Here is a 22,252-nt window from a genome sequence, read left to right as displayed (position 1 = left end):
ACGTCCGAAGACGGATCTTCGACCATAAATATCTTGGAACAACAAATTGAAAAAGAAAACTTCGATCTCAACACCCTCAACCAAAGTCTCCTCCAAGCAGCCAACCAGATTCATTAACTCTTCAAGCAACTTCAAACACAGATCGAAGACAACAAGGAGAAGATGGCTTCCAACGATAGGGTCCTTCGTGACGCGCGGTTGGTTTCCAGTCAGCGAGCCACCTCTCGAGCAGAGTTCTGGGCCAATCTCAAGTCCAATGACATCCTGATTCGGTGTCTTCACGACACAATGGAACAAGATGACAGTCTCAAAGCAGCCATCGCTGCCGTTGTGGGCAAGAACAGCACGCCTGCACAGCAATCAAAGCTCCTCTTGGCTATCGTGGCTGAACTGGCTGGTGGTCTAGACGAGATCTTGAACGTGGTCGCCCGCAAGGTGACCCAATACCACAGAAAGCAGAATGGTGTTGCCGGTGCTAGCGACCCATTTTCGAGGGAAGACAAGGACGAACACGTCATCAGCATCAATGACGATGACGATAGCAATGGTTACATCAAGCGCAACAATAACAGCAACGATGATGATAGCGAAGACGACACAGGAGACGATTACTATGACGACAATGAGCCACATGCGAGCCGCTCACCATCTCCTGCAGTCAAGCGCGAGAGTGATGCTCTCCCAGCCTTCAGTCTGCGATCTCTCATCGAATATGACAAGCGCCAGAACAAGCGCCAACCTGAACGTCCTAGCCCTGCCTCCTTCCCTATGAAGATGACCGACAGTACCCCGCCGCCCGTCATCGGAAAACGCGCTCGTTCTGTTGCTGGTGACAGTCTCGTTGGAACACCATCTGTCGCAGGAAGTGCGACCAAGAAGCTCAAGTCTGGCAAAGACATTGGTAAGTAAGATGGGTGGTCGGTGGTCGGCACTATCATATGGCATATTCCTCCCATGCCCCATCCCTCTCAGCCCTACCATGTTCAATCAAGACACAATGCTAATAGAGATCTTCCCGAATCTAGTTTTCGCAGCTGCTCTCATCACATTTCTTGGAAAGGTGCAGACCACGCACCGAACCGGACAGAGCATCCACGACATGCTCCGATGCGGCAAATGCAACGAGTGGAAACGCGATGCTCGAGTCCTCAACTGCAGCCACGTGTACTGCCATCGCTGTGTCCAGAAGTTACGTATCGAAGCTGAGCGTGGCGACGCCCTCCTCGGTTTCCGTCCATACTGCATCCAGCCCAACTGCACCGAGATCGTGTCTGGTAAGACAGCCGTGATCTTTGCTGAGGTTATGGAGTTGTTGGTGTGGTATGACAGACAGTCTCCCGTGGTCAACAACATCGACTGCAAGTTGTACATGCTCGCCAAGGCCAAAGAGAAGAAACCGGCCGACAATACAATCAAGAACCTCCTTGCCGAAGTCAGCCAGTCAAAGACCGTGGCTCATATGGCCGGAAATGCAGCAGAGCCCTGCGACTTGTTGGAGATGGCCAGGTTTGCCAGAAAGTGGCTGATTCCAGAGCGCGTTTTCAAGGATCAATAAACATGCGTTGCGAGTCATGAAGAGGTTGACACCAGTGCTGGGATTGGTGCAAAAGTTGCTTGATCGTCATCTACAGGCGCAGGCATTGATATCATTTCAAGCATGTTTCGTTTTTGGGGGGTGGATGGTTTTGCCATTAAGATGGATTTCGTTTTGGAGTTTGGCCAGGGTTTCTGGGAATGCAGGCAGGGTATCCATTCCACAGCACTAAGAGCTGTCATTCCTATCACGGTCGGCTCACATTGAGACACCCTATGCAATAACAGTAGCACAAATGGCACAAAAAAGTCAAGAACACACAGAAAATTCTGGTTTAACAGTCGTTTTTTTCATTGATGCTTTCGAAAAGCTCGTAGAAAACCCATTGATATCAATGACTAACGACGACGATGATGATACACAATTGGTCTTCCCGATTCAGGATCTATCTTCAAACTGATATGTTCTGTCGTTTTGTATTCTTATCACCTCACCAACCCTGTTTCCTCATCCTCCGAATCCGCGCACACTCAGCGATGAAACCCTCCTTGAACAAAGCTCTTGATCTTTGCGTCTTCAAAAGCTTTCTCTTCGCGCCCTTTCGCACGTGAAACAGCTGAGCCCTGGCATCCTTTTTGATGCTGTTTTCCGCACATCGACGTTCTAGTCTAGTCAATGCCGACCCTAAGTCCTGGCCGATTACACGAATCGTACGTCCTAGACTGGGTCGGAGACGAAGCATCGTCGAAGACAAGGTCGACGGTCCTGATCTCGATAGATCGCGCAGGAGCGACTGGCCCAGGTTGCTTTTCAGCCAGTCTGGCGCTTCGGTCACTGTGCCGACCGGGGATCGAGATTGTGAGGTCGATGCGGCTTTGAATGGGATGAAATCGAGTGGGTTTGTTCGTTTGGGTCGTGCTCCGAGCTCGGATAGGAGTTGGCTCATGGATTTTTCTGGTTGTTGGTTCTGGGTCTCATTCTGATTTTGGTTCGATCGCGAAAGTCGAGACGATGAGAATTGCCGTCGGACAACTGCTTTAGGTTGTTGGCTGCTCGGAGAGAAGGATGAGGTGGAGGTGGAGGTTGAATTGAGGGTACGAGGTCGTGTGAGGATGCAGCGAACGCATTTCTGCGCCCGCTGCGTTGCGGACATGTTGATCGCTAAGGTGAAGACCAGGACTAAAAGACAAGGTCGTTTGTTGTTGGTATGATCTCCAGCGATCGCTGGTTAGGAGGTTGTGGCGGCCGAGCGAGTTTCAACAACGTGCTCTGGACGTAGTAGTAGAAGTGGAATTGCAAAAGCGAGGTTAGGATTTGGTCCAAGTCGTGGTAGCTCGCAGCCAATCACAAGCCACCATTTGCGGACATGGCGAGTTATTTCGGTCACGTGTCACGAACTCCTCTGCGGCGAGAGACCTTAGACATTCATCAGCCTTACAACAATGAACCACCACTGGGCTGGACCTGTCAATTGACCATCTTGACATATGAAGTTTCGTCTCTGGTCTCAGCCAAGCCGGACGATATTGACAAATAACATCCCCCACCCGCGACACCACGGCCAGACACCGTTCCCTCACCCTCGACTGCGCAGCATGTCCTCCTCTTCCTCTTTCGTCCCCATCACAATCTCCTCGTTGACTTACCTCCACCCAACCTCATTAGCCAAGGTATTACTAGAACCCGGCGAACGGGAAAAGGTGGCCATTATCGATGTCAGAGACTCTGATCATATCGGGGGCAACATCAACGGAAGTACATGGGTTCCTCTCAATCAACTTGACGCTCGTATCCCCGAGTTGGTGAGAACGCTCAAGGACAAGGACAAAGTGGTCTTCCACTGCATGTTGAGCCAGCAGCGTGGTCCTACTGCCGCATTGAGGTATGCAAGAGCCAAGCAGAGGGCCGATGATAAGGACACCCGCTCGACGCAGACATCCTCACAAGTTGCCGCTCAGACTCCTGAAGAGGGCGAGAGTAACAAGAGCCATGTGCAGGAGGTGTGCGTCCTAGAAGGTGGATTTGAATCCTGGCAGTCACGATATGGTGAGGACTCGCGGTTGACGGTGGACTATCAACCAGATCTATGGGATTGAAGAGGAGGACTGGAAGACTGGACTACAGGTTCAAAGCCCGTTGTTCATGTGGAAATGTTCTCCTTCTGTGATCATTACAGCGATGCTGCAGATGCAATACACGGCATGCAAGGGTCCCACCCATCAACTAACAAGTCCGAACCACGGTGTCGAGGCTCAATATGCAATATCATATCCGGAGCTGGAACCCCGGCTGGTCGGTTCTCCTCCCACGTCTTATTTTCACCGATCTCGCCAGAGAACCTGTGACCAACTCTGGCTCTTGGTTCTTCTCGGGTTCATTGCAGGCATTGCAACGAGCACTGGTCCCCAGGAACTAGAGATCCTTGGGCTCAATGATGAGAAGCTGCGAGGCCTATAGTCTCGCATAGATTTCAGTTTCAATCAGACTTAAGACAGTAAACTCAGGAAGGGCTTAGAGAGAAGGTTGTACACCGCTCAAGCCTGGGGAATCGGACACCACAAATAGAAGGCCTACGACTTAGATATTAGTGTAGACTTTCGCTAAAGAGATGGTGGTTATAAGACTTGTGAGCTTCCACATCTCAACCAAAGAAACTAGATTCTCTTATGCACATCTACTAGCCTTGACTTCTGGCGAATCAATTTGATTTATTAGGTTTGTCGAGGATCAATTGATAAGGCTGAGGGTTTTTATAATGCCAAGCTCACCGCAAGGCGGACAACATGCAAGGGCCTTCTAGCCCCAACTATTATATTCCATTTGAATTTCCCACTCAGCAATACATCTGATGACCAGTATTAGTTATATGATAACTTATTTCTTTCAGACACTTTGCGATCCAGTCATAATATCAAACTCTATAGCTCGCGTTCATGGCACCATCCACCAAAACATTCCCGCAGTGCGGTGCCACGTATATTGCTCGACTTGAACATGAATTTATGCATGGTAAAGGACTCTCTGTCTGCGCCAATTGTTTTACAGCAGGTTTACAAAAGTCCTTGAAGCGATGCAGTGCTTGTACTTTGGTCGACTATTGTTCACGAGAATGTCAAAAGGCACACTGGTCCAAGCATAAAGCTTTCTGCCACTTGGCACAGGGTAAAGGCTCCAAGTCTGCGTACCTTACGTCGCACGAGCGGGACGAAGTATCTCGGATTCTCATCGATTGCTATCGGTTAAGGGTTGAGACGGATCATTCATCCCGCGAAGAGGATCATGGCATTTACTACCCCGGCAAATCAATCGACGGCCTGGTGTGGGCAAAGGGAGATGTGGTGGCAGATTTCCAACGATTTCTGGACTTTGTCGAAACAGCGGGTATTCTGCCAAAGTGGTGGACGTTTGAGGATCGCATGAATACATTGGCATGGGCTATTAACAAAGAAGACCCTGAATGTGTGTACAAACCCATTGATCAAACCGAGATCATTACTCGATACGGAGGGGATATTGCTATTCGCCATGCACTTATCATTCTTGCCGAGCTGTGTGTTGGATATGATGGCAAAGGGCCAGCCAAAGACGATACATGGTATGAAGAATTCCAGGAATTTCTTGATCTGCATCCCGAGGAGAGGGCACGATTGATTGGAGGAAGTATTGCGGCGGTAGAGGCTGCTTTGGATGGATCGGGTGGCGATGCCTCAGAATTGATGAAACAAATAATGGAGGCCAAGACAGACGCATGAATAACAACCAAAATACCAGCACGGTCAGACATGCGAGCATCTTCCGGCTAGGTCAAAGGCCTTGCCGTGTTGATCAGGTGTGGCATAATCTGCCTGCGCTGGAGATGAAAATGAAGACGAGGATGATTTTTTGGGCCGCTCCTTCCCGTCTTGTTTTGTGCCAAACACCAGGCTGGTCACTTTCCTTTTTCAAAAAACCGCAACAACATGAAACGAGACGGTTCCTCGTCTCGTAATCACCCAACATCGTCGAGACATTCACTGCTGACCTCAGCACGCTGGCAAAATGGCGGTGTTACCTTCATTCACAACGGAAACACAAAATGTCAGCATCCCGCCTTCAGAGTATCAAGCCTTGGTAAGCTCGACCCTTCCCGGCCAAGGTATTGAGACTGATAGTCGACTCAGGTTGAGACCAAGCTGCAATACCTCGCCCTACGGCAAGCCCTCCTATCTGGCGGCGTTGAGGCAGAAGCCCTGGATGTCCTAATCAAGACAAACATCTGTTCCATCTCCCCATCCGCCGACCTTCCTCTGAACCCCATCGACCAGGACGCACAAGGATCGAGTTCAACCTCCCCCTCGGAGACATCGTCCGTCGCCTGCAGCGCTACTCCTGTGATCAAGCGGAGACGTCCCGATGCAATATCCACTCAAACCCCTTCGAAATTTGATACTAATGTGACTGGATATGCAACCTACGGCTCACCATCCTCTGAGGAAGATAGTGTTGACCGCGCGGTTGTCCTTACCAGTTGTTCCCCTCATACAACATTGGCTGATATTACTGACGCCATTCGGGGCGGTGCACTCCTGCGAGTCTTCATGCGGCCGGGTGCTCGAACCGCATTTCTTACCTTTATCCAAGGCGCTGCTGCGGAAAATCTGGTCAGATACTCGAGACAAAACCCAATTTACATCAAGGGTCAACAGGTGAGTGCGTTCGACATTTCACGGAAGTTCTCTAATGAGAAAAAGGTGACTGTCAAATGGGATGAACGACAACAGCATCTGTCGGCCTATCTTGTTCGTCAGATCTACCAGAATAAAGCCAGCCGCAACCTGGTGATACGATTCGCAAACCCAGACATGACACCCGCTGATGTGCAAAGCGACCTCGAGCATATCCACGGGTTGGACATTGTTCGGATCACCCGCCAAGGCTCACATCTCTTTGTCTCTACCAACAGCGTTCAGCATGCACTGACAGCTCGGTATTGCATGATGTCAAGATTCAAATACAAGGGCACCAAAATTGAGTTCTGTCAAGACGAATGCAATTCACCTTGGCCTTTGCCCAAGCTAGCCTCTGCTGCAGAACTCAAGCAAGGATATGGAGGGGCAGATGGTGCGGAGAGCTTGTTCTACAACAAGTTTCAACCCCTCTCTATCCACTAGCTAGCTTCTCACAGCTGAGACTTGTTGTCAAAGGAAAGGAGCTACTCTAAGCAAGAAATGCAGCTTATTCCTGCAGCAGATTGTCATACTGGTACTGTAGCATACATGTATGCACGGGAAGTCCTAATTACGTTGTCCCCTTGAGTGCAGCATTCAATGGAGTGTATGATATACAGATAAATGGAGGGAAAATTGAGGGTCAGGGTCATGGTCAGGGTCAGAGTCAGACTCTCCTTTCACTTTTCATGACTGTACCCATAGTGCCAGTCTGACCGGGCCAGATCCTCTCGAATCTTGTAGTTTTCCTCTGCAACGTCCACAGCTCTCATATCCACATCGACGATACGCATACCTGGTTCTGGGCCGTCAAAACTTCCAGGCACAGTGCCGACTAGTGGTAGTACAACTTGGCTGAATCCTGCATAGCCCTCATCGGCCGGCCCACCAATGTTACAAAAGATGATGGCGCAGGTGTTCTCAAAAGATCGTGTAATAACTGCGGCCTTGAGGAATTGAGCATCAACGTCAGGCCCATAGTTACGGGCTTCTGGAGTCAAGTCATCTCTGGTCCAGAAGGTTGGGATGATGATGATCTTTGCACCTTGACGGACGAGGCTGCGACAGGCTTCAGGAAAAGCGATATCCCAACAAATGATGATCCCGACAGGACCCAAGGGGGTTTCAATCACAGTATGTGGATTGGGCGGGCCTTCATCGGTAGCATGTGTATGATGGGCCCTCTGACGCACTGATGCCGGCCCAGAGGTCAGAACATCGCGTTCAGGAACCCAGAGATTGGCCTTGGTGTATGAGCCAAGCAGCTCACCCTGGTAGGAGATGAAAGGGCACACATTCAGCAGAGCCGGTGAAGTATTGGTTGAAGCGGGTCCCGTGCCATTTGATTCTCCTGCGGTGGCCGAGCTGGGATCAACGGTTACAATCGTGCCCGGTACAATATTGATTTTGAGTTCTTTGGCGAGTTCCTGATATTTGGCGACATAGTCGTATGCTGTCTGGGCGATGATGGCGAACTGTGGGTCTTCTGGAACCCAGCTGGTCAAGTGATATTCGGGTAAGACAGCGAGAGATGCTCCTTGAAAGGCGGCTTCGCGGATATGAGATGATGCAGTGGCAAAGTTATGTTCTGGGTCGAGGGGCTTGGAGGATATATGTCAGTTCAGACGATACTTGGCTGCTTCCATTGGGTGGTAGATGGTGCACAGGACGTACCTTGGCGTGCAACTGGATCAGGGCACACTTGAAACTACCCGAAAAGGTCTCATATGAGCTTGCCATTGCGTATCATAGTTTTGTAAAGGATGATGGTCCAATTGCCATCTACAAGGTTTGGTATTGTGCAAGTAAAGTAGGTAGTTGCCGGGAAATCCGCCTTCGGTTTAGGCGGTCCTGCCGTTTCGGGTGTGATCCCGGGCGCCGAGCCTTTATAACGACCGTGGGCTCTAGGCCTGCAAGGCCCCCTCGGCTCACCTCGAAGGCTAGAGGATATCTCCGTTAGCCTAGCGTCTTAGAGCCACTAAGTAGGCCTCTTAATCGTACTTAGGTACCTAGAGATACCTCGTTAGCGATCCCCCTCGAATAGCTAAGTCTCTTATAAATCACCCGGGTATGGTTATTGAGGGTCATGACGAAGGAGAGGCCGAGGCGGCTCATTCTCACCCCCTGCAACCACATACATCTTAGCCGATGGCTGCTAGAGATCATGTCTGATCATGCATGCTGATCGATGCTGATGTTGAATTACATTGCGAACTCATGTCGTTGGTCGAGAGGGATTGTCATTTTCAAACGCCTCGGCCCCTCACACGCCTAAAAACTTTGGAAAGCAACTTACTGTACTCGTAGTATTGTAGTAGCCACCTAAGTAGTCACGTAGGACCATGCCGACTCTAAGTACATACGGAGTAGACCAGCTCTGCCAGCTCTGCCAGGGGTGCCCGAGGCGGCTCTACTAGATAGCTAAGTTCTCCATGGTCCTACCCTGACGCCTCTACACTATTCAAAACTCCCTCCTCCCTCGGCCTCGGCAGGGCAAGTCTTGAGACCTATTCGACACCCAAGTGCAGACGCACGGAGGCTGCTGCGCTCTTACTTCTGTCATTCACTTCTCCTATTTCACTCAATCACAATCACACATACCTTCAGCAATTTTCACCCCCTTCAACTCGCCCTAGAACCGTGTTAAGCGACTTCTGTTCACCATTAGGGTACTGCCACCGCTTCCATGAGACATTAATGATCTGGAGAGTCTCTGGGTACAGATTTCACACCGGGCAAATCAATGTTGATTTGAAGGCTGGCCATAAACGGCTTCCGTTGTTGCACGAACCGCCTATTCCCTGGCATTCATTAGTCGACTATGAGCGGACAGAATTTCATGAATCGGTCCCGGGCCTCTGCGGCCTGCAATGCCTGTCGGAATAGACGCACCAAGGTCAGTCAAGTCTCAACAAAGTGCTTGAACTTTGCTTGACAGCTGCATCCAGTGTATTACAGACGCCGGAGAGAGGTCTTGCAACTATTGTCGCCGCAAAGGTCAAGATTGCTTCTTTCGTGCAATTGATGAGCGCAAGAGGTAATTGAAACCCCGGTTGAAAGTTTCGATTTCGCCAACGCTAGCAGACCGAATTCGCGGACGTATGTCAAATCACTGCTGGATAACATCGAGTCTCTCGAGAGACGGCTCCAAGGCAAACAACGGGAGGTCCATGTACCTCCAGAGTCCCACGCACGAACCCAAACATCAGTTGACGATGATCACGACTTCTCTAGAAGTTCCACAAGAAGTAGTGCCCCCAGTACCCACCGACTTTCCTTTCTCCATCCCGATACTTATGAAGAGTTCTGGCTGACCAGTGGTCATGAAGACCATCTCTTTAGCCCTGTTCACGTCATAGATATGGACATGGACTGTGCAGAGGGTGAGCTAGAGGAGTCCAGCAATTTATCAGCGAAAGACCACCCAAGCCTCCCCACGACCACGAATGCACAAACCACCTCCCCCGGAGTCGGTCAGAGTGGTGTGCAAAAGAACTCAATCTGGCCTCTGATCTTTGCACCTGGTCGTTTCATGTATGTCAAAGAGAGAGCGCGAATCGAGTACTTCACCCCAGCCAGCTGTTATCAGTATTTTGCGCAGGACCGCGTGTCTTATGACTCCTGGCAGGAAGACAATCAATTGCGCCGTGTCCTCGATGATGTTGCCCCCGACTTGGACACCTATCTGATGGGTCTTTTCTGGAGTCGCTATAACAACACATTATTCGTCATTGATCAAGACGCCTTCACGAACGACAGAATAAATCGTGGTACAACCTACTACTCTTCCTTCCTTCACCTTGTTTGTCTAGCCGTGGCCTCTCGCTTTGCCGACAGAAACCACAAAGGGATGAGCCAAATCAGCCTCAGTGACGGTCAAAGTACCTTTCAGCGCGAGGCCAAATATATCTTGCATCGAGTACTTGAGGAGCCACGGAGTCTTACACTAGTTCAGGCACTTTTGGTCTTGAGCGACGTGGAATTTTCTCAGGGTCGGTATGACCTCACCGCAATCCACATATCCACCGCCTGTCGCCTCGCTTTTGAATTTGGCCTAAATCTTGACTCGGCACAATTCGATCTATCCGAGTCAGAGAGGAGATTTCGCAAAAACCTATTACGTTCATGCATAATTCATGATTGGGCTTGGGCAATGCATGGTGGGCGTCCAGCAAATATCAAGTTGGCGGATATCTCGCCGTCTTATTTCGAACCGAAGTCTAATACTCAGCCCAGTCGAGGAGACGACAATCAGGCGTGGACCAGAAACTCGGACCGATCTCTCCATGAACAGACACTGGATGCTCTAATCGAGCTTTCAGGCTATAGTTCTCAGATCCAGAACCTCGTGCAGCCTAGACTCATCCCCGAGACAATAGCGGACGAGAATCGGCTGACTGATGTCACGTTTCTTGACGCACGCTTGAAAACTTGGTATTCCACGCTGCCACCTCGCCTGATGTGGACAGCTGAGAATATCAAGACTGCGTCACGTCTCTATTTTATAATGCAGTAAGGCATCTCCCTCCTAGCCGCTTGTTTGGGCTTGCAGTTCGCAAAGGATGCAGTCAAAGGCTGCATAGATAGTCGGCTAATCTTACATAGCCAACAACTGCATCTTTCTCAGCTTATCTTACACGGGGCTTACGGACGCTACGAGGATGCTGTAGGACTTAAGCCCCAATCTCTGGAAATCTTTGGCGGACTCATCAGAGATGATCGAACCGTCACCGCCTGGCAGCACATCGCACGGTCACTCACAATGAATGCAGCGCTGAAAATTGTTCAGAGCTTCTCTATCTATCGCCAAAGGTTTTCCACCGGCCAAACTGGGGTTTTGGCATTTCAACAAGCAGCGACAGCATTTCCTGCATTAATGTGCAACATCAAACTATGCAAGGACTCGCGGAAACGCTCCCTCGCGCTCGAGAATCTCTTCACTTTGATGCATGAGGCTCAGGACATGTCTTTGACTTACGACCCCATGCAGGGAGTTTGCAATGTTGTCAAACGTGAGATGAATGACCTAGGAATCGACTTTGCAGAACTGAAGACGCCATTGACACCCATTCAACAACCCAACGAACCCATCATAGGATCCATTCAATCCCCAAAGACCCCAAATCTGGAGGAGCTATCTCATTTAGATGTCGCAACCACTCAACAACGACCACCTAAATACCCTACTGATCATGGAGCTTACGGAGGTCTACCTAATGATGATAATGTTGAGACCATCCCAACCCTATCGGACAACATGCCTTCGGCAAGACCCAGGCATTCCAGCTCTCACTCCCCGGCAATACCGTATTCACAGGCGTTTGAAGATTCTTTGCAGACAGCTTTCCCACAAGAGCCGGGCGAAGTTTGGGGAGGAATGCCTTACTTCATGTCGGATTTGCACCTCGGCGAGACATGGTCCATCGATTATTCCGGTGGATCTCCCTTCTTTGATGCCACGGATCAAGTTTAGATCCCACATGGTCCTTTTGCTTGCCTTCGCCCAGTGAGCGGCCACGTGTGTCCACTCAAGGCTTCCGCATAGCGTTCTCAGCCGATCTGACACAGTGTTTGACTTCTGTATGCAGGTACTTAGACCGCATGTTTCGGAATGAAATCTTCCGAGGCCTTAAATATGTCCAGGTACGTTGAGATGGCAGACTCAAAGTGACCAGACCGCCATCACCGTCTTTGAGCGCTGCCAATGCTCCGAGCACACTCTCCTCATTAGCGGGACCACCTACAACCCTACCTGTCGGTTCGGAAAACGAAATGCGATGGTTCGAAGATTCAGCCCCCGGGCTAGTAGGGAGGCCCGATCAGCCCAGGATGTGGGGAAGCGAGCTCCAGAGCTTCTATTGGCCCTTCACGCTCCGCTATAGAGGACAAGGCGTCGATGATCGCCAAATCCACCAGATATATTCCCGGATGTCTCCAAAATCAGCCAAAGTAGGCAGACAATTCTTGTTGCTTTCCTCGGGGTAAGCATGACCCGCAAGGGCGGAACATCGAGTGGAAAATCATAGTCTGATGAGCAATGCAATTCGATTGCAAATTGAAGCCCTTTGATGGGAGGATGAACAAACCCTGCGGAATATCACCCAAACATATCATTTCGGCTCTAGGTAACAATGATCAGAGCTTTCAACTTGCGGAACTCATATATGTCCCCCTTAAAGCGCATTCCGCCCCTGACTCCGAACATGCGTCTGTGAAGCCCTACGGGACCGACGATACACATCTCTACGGTCGGTCAGAACCGTCAAGGCCTGGGCCAAGAAGCTTTTGTAGTAATAGGGTTACAAGAAAACGATCATCTTCTACCATTTGATCGATCAAAAGTCAAACGTTACTTCCACAGTAGAAAAGACTATCATCATGGCCTCAGAGAAGAAGGTCGCAGTCATGACCGGAGCCGGTAAGAATTGTCATTGTCCCCTTTTTGCTGACCGGACGCTGATGTGCAATCTATCACTCAAGCTAGCGGCTTCGGGCAAGTAGTAGCCGAGGACATGGCAAAAAAGGGCTGGAAAGTCGTCATTCTTGACATGAAACAGGCTGATGGAGAGAAGGTGGCAGAGAGTATCAACGGTGACTTCTTCCAGGTTGATGTGCGATCATGGTCGAGCCAATACGTGGCGTTTCAGAAGGTGTGGAACAAACATGGACGAATCGACTTTGGTCAGCCTTGGTGCTTCCACTTCATTCACAGCCTGATTGACAGAGTGTTTAGTGTTCGCGAACGCCGGCGTGATTGACCGAGTTGACCACTTCGCCGCTGGCAATGATGATTTCAACCCAGAAACCGCGCCAGATACCTGGGCCACTGAAGTCAACTTCCTAGGGGCAACCTACACAGCTCTACTGGGAATGAAGTACCTCCGTCAAAACAGTCCTCCTGGCGGAGACATCATCATGACTTCGAGCGGATCCGGCATCTACTCTACGCCAACTGTGCCATACTACTGTGGCGCCAAACACGGCGTGACCGGGTTTGGTCGCGCAGCTGGTGAGAGACTCGCTCCAGAAGGCATTCGAGTAAACATCCTCGTTCCCGGCATGGTGCAAACAAACTTGATGTCTGCAGACATGTGGAAGCTCATGGACTCGGCCTACTTCACTCCACCATCGCACTTGGCGACTGCCGTATCTGATATCTTGAGCAAAAAGGTTTCTGGAAAGGTATGCGAAGCTAGCATCGACAAGCTATTCTACCGAGACCCACCATCAGATTTTCCCGACGATGGCCAGAGGTATGTGATCACTGGTACTAAAGATTGGCGAACATGAAAAACGTCTGGCGGAAACACCAGTCTTGTACTGCATAGTTCTAGCTAGCCATAAGAGTCTCAATATATAGCATGAACAACTCTGACTTGACGGGATACGTCTCCTCGAAAAGGAGGTAATACGACTGGTTCACCTCGACCCTAGATAATGGCATCACTATAGGATCTTCCTCTGAGGCTGGCTTGATTAACAACACAGGCTCTGGAACTCTCATCGTTCCCATACTTTCTCGACCAGGGTGTATGCCGTTCGCCAGCCCTTCTCCGTCTTACGGAATTTCCAAGTATAGCGACACCCATAGAGAGTATTTTCCCCTGGCTTTAATGGATCCGGGACTCCAGCAAAGAGCACATTTGCTCGTCCATCAGCGGTGCTTCCCTGAATCTCGAAATACTTGTTGGTAATGAAATGCTGAGTTTTTGCAAAAGGAATATGCAAGCTTTGCAAGAATGGCAACGCAACTTCAAGTCCCTTATATGCATGGCTTGCAATAGGGATGATACCTGAATCGCCGTTAGCACCCCTGTGATCAAGACTCGTCGCTGAGAAGATTCTGATTGAGCGACAAACAAAGGACCCAGACGAACGAATCACTAATGCTTACCTGTGCCAGCAGCAGCATCGTCAACTGCAAATTCGAAGACCATGTCCTCGGTGAAACAATTTGCAAACGCTTCCCAATCATTCGTATCGGCAGCACGTTGATATCGATCCATGTGTCTTTGCAGCTCCAAGTCATCCTCTAACCTCTCAAGTCTGCTAGCCTCGGACGCCATTTCAGTGTTCTGATCTCCTGTCGGTTATACTTTTTCCTTGTTGATTAAGAACCTAATTCTACGAATACTATCAACTTGATCCTGCCTTAGCCAGATGTGATCTTAAAAATGTTTTGCATTCCCTCTAGGAAACGGAAGACGGGCGAAATGTTGATCTCACGAACAGTCTCAATTCCGCGCCTCTACTCTTCCGATCTCCCCAAGTGGCCATCAATAAGGCAAAGCGTGTCGGTAATAAAGTGGGGCTCAGTTGATTAATCTCGTTCTTGCCATACTTCGAGCTCGTTAGTCTAATCCCGAAGCCGATCGATCTCTACTTGAAGCTTCGTGTACTTCTGTCGGGGCCCGTTAGGCTATCGTTAAGCACTTCTGACCTTGACTTCATCCTCCACATGTTCTTCTGTTGGATTCAAGTTGTGAGACCCACAGAGGTACTGAGGACCGTTATCTCCGTCGCCACAGGTCATCCACTCTTGATCCTAAACTCCAGGATGGGCGGAAGCTCAGGATCTTGATGACATTCTCTGGGGAAGATTGGGGCCCCAGACTGAGCGAGATGTGTCGCCTGGGGTTTGACCTCCAGAATTCGCATACCATTCCGCCAGCCATGAATCTCTCTCTTCTCCATGTTTCCGCTTCAAGTCAAGTTCGTGGAAGTCAGAATGTTTAACAGGATACTTATCTGCACACTTGGACATTGGAATAGGTACAGAAGTTCTCAAGTCCCAAGCAAGCCTTTCTCTCGCACAGAGTCGACACGTTTGCCTTCATCATGACAGTATCTACACGAGCATCCGACGTCGCTCTGGGCGAGCCCAGCGCTTCTGTCGATCACGTGGCTTCAGAGGCCATCGGCGGAGATCAAGTCAGCGCGCGATACTACCTCAGTCCCCGTTTCATTGGGACCATTGCCAGTTTCTGTTTTCAGGTGACCGCCTACTATCTCGGCCTCCTGATGCCCATCACGGTATTGCAATCGATCAATGCTGACATTGGTAAGTGCAGAAGAAAACGACCCCAGAAAACAATTTGGACCAGGAAACTAACCTAAGGTAGGGCCCAGTCCAAATTTCGTATGGGTGCCACTGATCTGGACAACCTGCTTGTCACTCAGTTATGCATTGGTCGGAAGAGTATCGGACATTTTCGGTCCGTGCAAATCAAACGAGCCTGGATCTTCCAGGAGCTGATATGGTCTTCAGGTCGTCGATACTTCACGCTGGGAGCCAACACTTCCGCTCTTGTAGGTGGAATGTATGAACAACCGCTGTCCCTCCGATATGATCTCCGAACAGGAGTTGCTGACTAAAATGAAAACAAACCAGTGTGGCCGCCACGGCAACGAGTATTCCTTCCTTGATAGTTGCAAATATTTTCATTGGACTCGGCGCCGCGGTACAAATCAGCTTTGTCTCCTTTCTAGGAGAGCTTGTGCCTGTCCGAGATAGAGGAATATGGATTGGAGGTGTCTTCCTAATATCGATCTGCACCGTTCTGTCGCCATTTTATGGTTAGTAGGTTCGCCCATTAATAGTCATTGCTGACGTGGACTCAGCCCAGGCGTTTGTCTCCACAAGGTCGTGGAGATGGTGTTACTATTTATTCATCATTGTGGATGGAATAGGTCTCATACTCGCTGCGCTCTGTTATTTTCCTCCCAACTTCCGACAACTTCATTCTGCACGAACAAAGAGGGACCTCTTGAAGAAATTGGATTACATAGGGATTGCGCTTTACGTCTCTGGGGTGGTTCTTTTCCTAATGGGCGTCAGCTGGGGGGGTGGTCTGTATCCTTGGCGATCTGCGCCAGTCATTACGACTCTGGTGCTGGGAGTTTTGATTCTCGGTAGCTTCATGTTCTGGGGTGAGAATTGCAATCCATCGACTTCCAATAGCCGATGATGAACGTTTAAACTAACCTCTAAGTGCTCCCGGAATTCAGAGACCCGAGCCTCGGAGCCACTAATTCCCGCACAACTTCTCACAAGGAACAAACGATTGTTCTTAGCACCTTGTCTCAGCGGAATAGGAGGGGGAATGTTCTACTATGGGCTGGCCATGGTCTTCCCATATCGTGGGTTTCCTAATCTCCTGTTGACGATCTATAGAACTAACGCAAATGTGGCAGAAATCCAGCTCGTTTGGGGTTCTGATAGTCTTTTGAACCAGGGTTGGATGAGTTCAGTCTTGAGTTCGGGATCAACATTAGGGGCCATATGCTGTGGCATGTGGTTTCGCTTCATCAGACACCATCGAATTCAGCTTGTCGTTCTCTATGCATTCACCCTTGTGTTCTGTGGTTTGATGAGTATAACAACCGCCCACAGACGGCCTCTCGCCATTGCTTCCGGCTTCCTCATGGGGTTCGGTGTTGGGGCGATCGAAACAATCGTTGTTCTCATAGTATCGGTTAGCCAGGATGTTGGTCACATCGGCTTGCTGGTTGGCACGGTTGGTACTCTCAGGTCTATCTCAGGCAGCCTCGCACAAGCTATCTATTCTACGATATTGAACAATCAGATTGCGGAACAAGTGCCACGTTTCGTGACGAGAAGCGCCCTTGAATCCGGACTACCGCAAAGCTCACTTCCCTCGTTACTCGAGGCTATTGCCACGCAATCCGCCGCTGCTCTAGAATCAGTCCCAGGCATGACTGACAGCATCTCGCAGGCAATTGCCGAGGCAACGGTTGCAGGATACAGCGAGGCTTTCAGATACGTTTACTACACCAGTATCGCGTTCGGCGGTGCATCGCTGATTGCTTCGCTCTTCGTCGAAGCAGACATCACCAAGCACCTGACAACTTTTGTTGGTCGGAGACTTAATGGGGCCACAATTGATCGACGCGGTGATGCAGGAATTGAGATAGAGAAGGCTCACAACCCTTCAGAAACTCAACATACTGAAAACCTCTCGGACTCGGACATTAAGATGGCCTCGACCAGCCCTACGGTGGTGACGTCTTAGCTTGGCTAGGAGAGGCTGCATAACGGATGAGGCGACGGTGTGCTTACGGAGACGTCATCGATATGGTGGACTTGCAAAATCAACACTGCAATGCGAAGACAAGTCCTCGACTAATGATTGCTGGGGAGGAAAAGAATGTCGGAACTGTCAAGGAAATGCGTACGATTGCCTGTGAGTTGAAGTATACACGAAAAAATGTCGCGGCTTTGAAGAAAAGCTAGTGTATAATACTCGGAGATAGTAACTAGCCGTCTACTAATATAGAGACTTCTAATACTGTTAACTAAAAAAGAGATATAGTCTCCTCGTATACTATATATATCTAAGTAGTAGTACCTTAGCTAGTCTTAGCTCAGGATAAGTCGGGTAGGACTATCCGGGCTATCCCCTGATATATAGGACTGGGGTGGGTGATCTTAGTATTGAGGGAAGAAACCCTCTGAAAGCGGCGGCATAGACCGCCAGATTCGGCGAGAAATTTCCCTGCAACCTACGTTGAGTTGTAATGAGGGGGAAGGAGGGATGAAGTCCGCGAGGCGCGAGGCTGTTGGTACGAGGCCGCTGATTGGCCGTCTGAAAGATTAGATTAGATGCAACTTTGCAGGCGCCCCGCAAGCAATTTTCGCCCACGCAGAAGTCGCACTCGCACTCGCAATCGCACTTGCCCTCAAAGAGTTACTATTAGGGCTGCGCTTTCGAGGTTTTGTGGGCTGCACCGATAATAACCCAACCAACACATACATCAATTGATTGTTGTGCAGTCGGTTGAGTTCGATCTGGTCTCAATCTTACCAGACTTCCTTTCTCTCCCTCTACTTTGGTTGTCTTCTAGCCATCACCTCTTCTTTCCCTCTTTCTTGGCTTTAGACCACCCAAAATGTCTTATGCCAACGCCGACGACGACGTCCTCGAGGACACCTTGGTCGCTGACTACCGAGAACAAGTCACCTACGATGAAGACACTGCCCTTGAACGGACTGATTCTCTCTCGGGTCCCGCTGATCTTCGCGCTCAACTCGAAGCCGCCGCTGCTCCCCTTGAATTCCAAGCCTCTCTAGAGACAAAATTCGCTAGTTACGACAATTACTGCAGTCTCTTCCACTACATACTCAATTCCGATGGCCCCGTCGAGATCGAACAACCCTCCTACTACTGGGCTTGGGATGTCATTGATGAATTCATCTATCAATTCCAGGCTTTCCACAGCTACCGTAGTCGACTAGCTCGAACCGCCCCAAATGAAGAGGAGGCCCAGATTCTCCGGGAAAACCCAAATACCTGGGGATGCTACAGCGTCCTTAATGTTCTTTACTCTCTCATTCAGCGCAGTCAGATCAACGAACAGCTCGCTGCCCAGAAGAGAAACGAAGACCCCAATGCTGTTGCTGGCGACTATGGCACACGTCCCTTGTACCGCAACTTGGGCTACTTCTCCATCATCGGTCTTCTGCGAGTCCACTGCCTCCTCGGTGACTTCAGTCTTGCCCTCAAAACCCTTGATGACATCGAGATGAACAAAAAGGCCATGTTCGCCCGTGTCATGGCTGCTCATCTCAACACCTACTATTATGTTGGTTTCTCTTACATGATGCTCCGCCGTTATGCCGACGCCGTCCGCATGTTCTCCCACATTCTGGTCTATGTCAGCCGCACCAAGAACTTCCAAAAGGGCAACCAGTCTTTTGATGCCATTGCCAAGAAGACTGAGCAGATGTACGCTCTCATTGCCATCTGCGTCTCCTTTGCCCCGGCTCGCCTCGACGACACCATCCACACCGCTCTGCGCGAGAAGTACGGTGAGAAATTCGCCAAACTCCAACGCGGCGGCACCGACTCCCTTCCGATCTACAAAGAACTTTTCCAAAGCGCTTGCCCCAAGTTCATTGCCCCCACCCCTCCTGACTTTGACAACCCAAGCCTCAACATCGACCCAGTCGAGCACCATACCGAAATCTTCATGGATGAGGTCAAGAATACTTTGTTCAATCCCACCGTCAAGTCTTACCTCAAGTTGTACTCGACTATGGATCTTAAGAAGCTGTCATCTTTCCTCGAGGTCGACCCTGAGCAATTGAGAAGTTGGCTGTTGGTCAACAAGCAGCGCAGCCGTCAAGTCAGATGGTCAGAAGGTGGCCTGCTGGAGGGTGAGGTTGTGAATGGCTCCGAGCTGGACTACGCCATCGAAGGTGATCTGATCCACATTAGTGAAGCCAAGCAAGGAAGAAGACTAGTCGATTGGTACTTGAGGAACCTTGTCAGAAGCTACTAGTTTGGGGATCCTGATTTAAAGACAAATCTCGCCCGAAGACAGCCAAAAAGGCCGTGGATATCAACGCTAGAGAGACTTGACTGGACTAATTGTCCAGACCAAATGCACTTCAGGCTCATTTTTGAGAGTGGAATCCCAACGACGTCAGAAGGCCCGAGAAATGATCGGCAACTCACAAATGACTGACATGTTCAGTTCAGGGAAGCGAGCATAGGCCGATGTCGCCCTCGATCCTGTGGCAATATTTGTGAATTGGCACTCGCACTTTCTCTAAGATGAAACGAGCACCAAGACGGACCGGGGTTTCCCACTGGCCGTGTCAAAATGTGTCAATACTGCAAACAATTGTCATTTCATTCCATCAGTATGGACTGAGAAGGCACCAAACAGGCCCAACACTGCGCTTGGATGATGGAAGGACTTGAAATCGCTACATGAGGAGTTTGCTACATTTCTGCCCACGCTTTGCCCCAATTGAGGGTGAGGGAGGTGCAAGCCAGTAGTAGTCGATGATAGAAAATGATTCAGACTGTTTCACCCAGTATCCTATCGCTTCATGCACTTTAGTTCTCTCGCACACGGTGACAAATACCCTCTTCTTCGCCTCTCGAAACACGGATCTGTTTTCCATACTGCCACGGGGCTAAGAGCTTGTTGAGATTGAGTAGGTATGGTATGGAGGCTGGTGATGAAAGACTATGCAGATACGGATGATGTGTTGCTAGCTATGTCGCCCATCAGACCACTAAATTAAATCATTCCCGACGTGCAGACTGAGCGGACAACTTGAGCTGAGCTGATCTCAGTCATCCCGCATCTCTTCATCGTCGTCATCGTCATCGTCATCATCGACAACCTCTCTTCGAGATCTCCCATTGACCCTGGCGCCGCCGTCATCATCATCATCATCCTCCCCCTCCTCATCATCATCATCATCTTCATCCCGCCGCGATACGCCATTGGTGCTGACTTGCGCGTGCTCTTCATCCGTAGCTTCCTGCATAGTAACGTCCTGAGCAGATGCCTGCAATTCAGCCTGTTGGGCGAGCAACTCTTCAGCGCGCAATGCCTCCTCATAAGCTTCATTGGCCTGTTCCAGTTGCTCGGCCTCAGCGGCAAATGCAGGGTCAAATTGTGCTCGGAATCGTGTGCGTCGATATTGCTCATCGTCGCGTGCTTCGCGGAACGAGATCATGACTTGGTCGGCCAATTCCTCCTCGTGCGCTTGTGCCTGTGCTTGTGCAGGTGTCTTGCCTAGATTTCCTCGATCGGCTTTCAGCCGCACTCGTTCGATGATCGGGTAGTAGTATGCGGCGGGACCTTGTTTGCGGAACCGTGAGTATTCCGGGAGATTGTCCGGTTCGATGATCGATAGGGCCATAGCTTCGGTCTGGCCCATGGTCGTTTGCACGACGTTCTGATAGATGCGGTTGCGTTCGAAGGGGAGGCGGAGCGTGTCATCGGCGGATTCTTCGAGTAGACGCTCGATTAGTTCGCTGTCGTCTTTGTTGGGGTTTGAGTCGTCGAAAATGCGCTGTATACGGCTGGACACGTCGTGTTGTTTCGGCGTGTATAATGTCCATACATATGGTTCTGGGCCAGGTTCCTCGTATAACTCCGGATTGGACTCGTAGGCGTTCTTTTTGGCTAGCCATTCGGCATGTTTGGCCTTGTTCTCCGATGCGCCTAGGAGAGCAGCGTCTAATCGATCGTCTTTCCGTCCTCGGTAGGTTCCCAGAGGCGCCTTGTCAAATTTGACAGCATACCATGATCCACCGACGTCGGTGTAGGCTTCGACATCGGGTAAGATTGGGTAGAAACCCACGGGCTTGAGTCTTGGGTTGTCTGGATGGACTGGGTTCGTCCATGCGTCTCTTTCTTGTTGTGTGATGGGATTTGCTTTGGCTTCGGGAGGGTTATAAGGGATACTCTCAGGATAGGCGATGTCAAAGCCTTTTTGAATGTGTCGTTTAATGTTCTCTTTGTCGTCTTTTGCGACTGGTGGCGGTGGGGCAGATTTCAGTGTAGGTTTTGGTTTGGCTGGGGTTGAGCTGACGAAGGGATTTGTCGTGGCGGAGAGTTGAGATGCAGTCATGTACTGCGTCTTGCGTAGGAATGAGACATTGTCATGCGCGCCTTGGCTTTTAATCTGATCAAGGGTGAGGAGTAGGGCAAGGTCGGCGGGATCGAGGACGGGTGTGACTTCTGGAGCCATGATGGCAGACTCATCACCGAGGAAATATCCAGGGACACCAATCATGTCGATGGGCATTCCGCCCTCAGCATCGACTTCGATATTGGGATCTTCTCGTTTGGCCAGTCCTGAGGCGTAGCCTGGAGTCAGGTATTGTGATAGACCTCCTGTGTCCACATCCAGGAGTTTGGGTGGCATAGGCGGCGGAGGCAAGTCATTGCGATAGCGGATGGAGACAACGAGGTCTTGTTTGAACTGCTTAGAGTCGAGGGCAGCCATGATGGTATGCGACTGGGATGCTCAGTCTTTGTCGTCGATTGTGCTCGTTTGAACTGGTGTTCAGTCTGCAGGATGCGATAGAGGTATTTATGGACAGGAGCTCTTCATGGTGGGAAAATTCGATGACTTCGATGCTGCTGATATTGCTTTTTTCAGGCCTATTACAGAAAAATCTTCGAGGTGCCAGAGGAGCGTGGACAATAGATTGACCAACGCGTTGTTGAATGAATGTTGCTG

General features: G+C 50.1%; 9 protein-coding genes across 9 annotated transcripts; 6 read left to right on the top strand and 3 right to left on the bottom strand.

Moving 5' to 3' along the window:
* Window positions 1-162: 162 nt before the first annotated feature.
* On the top strand, window positions 163-1,555 carry PV10_07032 (uncharacterized protein; the record flags this gene model as incomplete). Its single annotated transcript, XM_016371888.1, has 2 exons — window positions 163-901; window positions 1,026-1,555. The coding sequence occupies 2 exons, from the start codon at window positions 163-165 to the stop codon at window positions 1,553-1,555; spliced, it is 1,269 nt and encodes a 422-aa protein (XP_016221220.1).
* A 306-nt stretch (window positions 1,556-1,861) lies between these two features.
* On the bottom strand, window positions 1,862-4,228 carry PV10_07030 (uncharacterized protein). The gene has a single exon (XM_016371886.1). It carries the CDS (start codon window positions 2,685-2,687, stop codon window positions 2,025-2,027), a length of 663 nt encoding a protein of 220 aa, XP_016221219.1. The 5' UTR covers window positions 2,688-4,228; the 3' UTR covers window positions 1,862-2,024.
* On the top strand, window positions 2,981-4,228 carry PV10_07031 (uncharacterized protein). Its single transcript, XM_016371887.1, has one exon. It carries the CDS (start codon window positions 3,022-3,024, stop codon window positions 3,628-3,630), a length of 609 nt encoding a protein of 202 aa, XP_016221218.1. The 5' UTR covers window positions 2,981-3,021; the 3' UTR covers window positions 3,631-4,228.
* Window positions 4,229-4,467: 239 nt separating this feature from the next.
* PV10_07029 (uncharacterized protein) lies at window positions 4,468-5,286 on the top strand (the record flags this gene model as incomplete). Its single annotated transcript, XM_016371885.1, has 1 exon — window positions 4,468-5,286. The coding sequence occupies one exon, from the start codon at window positions 4,468-4,470 to the stop codon at window positions 5,284-5,286; it is 819 nt and encodes a 272-aa protein (XP_016221217.1).
* A 286-nt stretch (window positions 5,287-5,572) lies between these two features.
* PV10_07028 (uncharacterized protein) lies at window positions 5,573-6,684 on the top strand (the record flags this gene model as incomplete). The annotated part of the gene is made up of 2 exons (XM_016371884.1): window positions 5,573-5,644; window positions 5,695-6,684. The coding sequence occupies 2 exons, from the start codon at window positions 5,573-5,575 to the stop codon at window positions 6,682-6,684; spliced, it is 1,062 nt and encodes a 353-aa protein (XP_016221216.1).
* Window positions 6,685-6,753: 69 nt separating this feature from the next.
* On the bottom strand, window positions 6,754-8,029 carry PV10_07027 (uncharacterized protein). Its single transcript, XM_016371883.1, has 2 exons — window positions 7,915-8,029; window positions 6,754-7,841 (listed from the first exon to the last, which is right to left on the bottom strand). Exons 1-2 carry the CDS (start codon window positions 7,978-7,980, stop codon window positions 6,921-6,923), a joined length of 987 nt encoding a protein of 328 aa, XP_016221215.1. The 5' UTR covers window positions 7,981-8,029; the 3' UTR covers window positions 6,754-6,920.
* A 718-nt stretch (window positions 8,030-8,747) lies between these two features.
* Window positions 8,748-11,713, top strand: PV10_07026 (uncharacterized protein; the record flags this gene model as incomplete). Its single annotated transcript, XM_016371882.1, has 5 exons — window positions 8,748-9,136; window positions 9,189-9,277; window positions 9,325-9,488; window positions 9,570-10,752; window positions 10,846-11,713. Exons 1-5 carry the CDS (start codon window positions 9,062-9,064, stop codon window positions 11,711-11,713), a joined length of 2,379 nt encoding a protein of 792 aa, XP_016221214.1. The 5' UTR covers window positions 8,748-9,061.
* A 6,251-nt stretch (window positions 11,714-17,964) lies between these two features.
* Window positions 17,965-20,086, top strand: PV10_07025 (eukaryotic translation initiation factor 3 subunit L). The gene has a single exon (XM_016371881.1). The coding sequence runs from the start codon at window positions 18,151-18,153 to the stop codon at window positions 19,540-19,542; it is 1,392 nt and encodes a 463-aa protein (XP_016221213.1). The 5' UTR covers window positions 17,965-18,150; the 3' UTR covers window positions 19,543-20,086.
* Window positions 20,087-20,135: 49 nt separating this feature from the next.
* On the bottom strand, window positions 20,136-22,230 carry PV10_07024 (uncharacterized protein). Its single transcript, XM_016371880.1, has one exon. It carries the CDS (start codon window positions 22,013-22,015, stop codon window positions 20,345-20,347), a length of 1,671 nt encoding a protein of 556 aa, XP_016221212.1. The 5' UTR covers window positions 22,016-22,230; the 3' UTR covers window positions 20,136-20,344.
* Between the last annotated feature and the right edge of the window lie 22 nt (window positions 22,231-22,252).

Source organism: Exophiala mesophila, assembly GCF_000836275.1.
Source record: "Exophiala mesophila strain CBS 40295 unplaced genomic scaffold supercont1.5, whole genome shotgun sequence".
In the NCBI taxonomy this organism is placed as follows: domain Eukaryota; kingdom Fungi; phylum Ascomycota; class Eurotiomycetes; order Chaetothyriales; family Herpotrichiellaceae; genus Exophiala; species Exophiala mesophila.
Note: the sequence above shows the minus strand (reverse complement) of the source record. Positions and strands in the feature narration are given on the sequence as shown.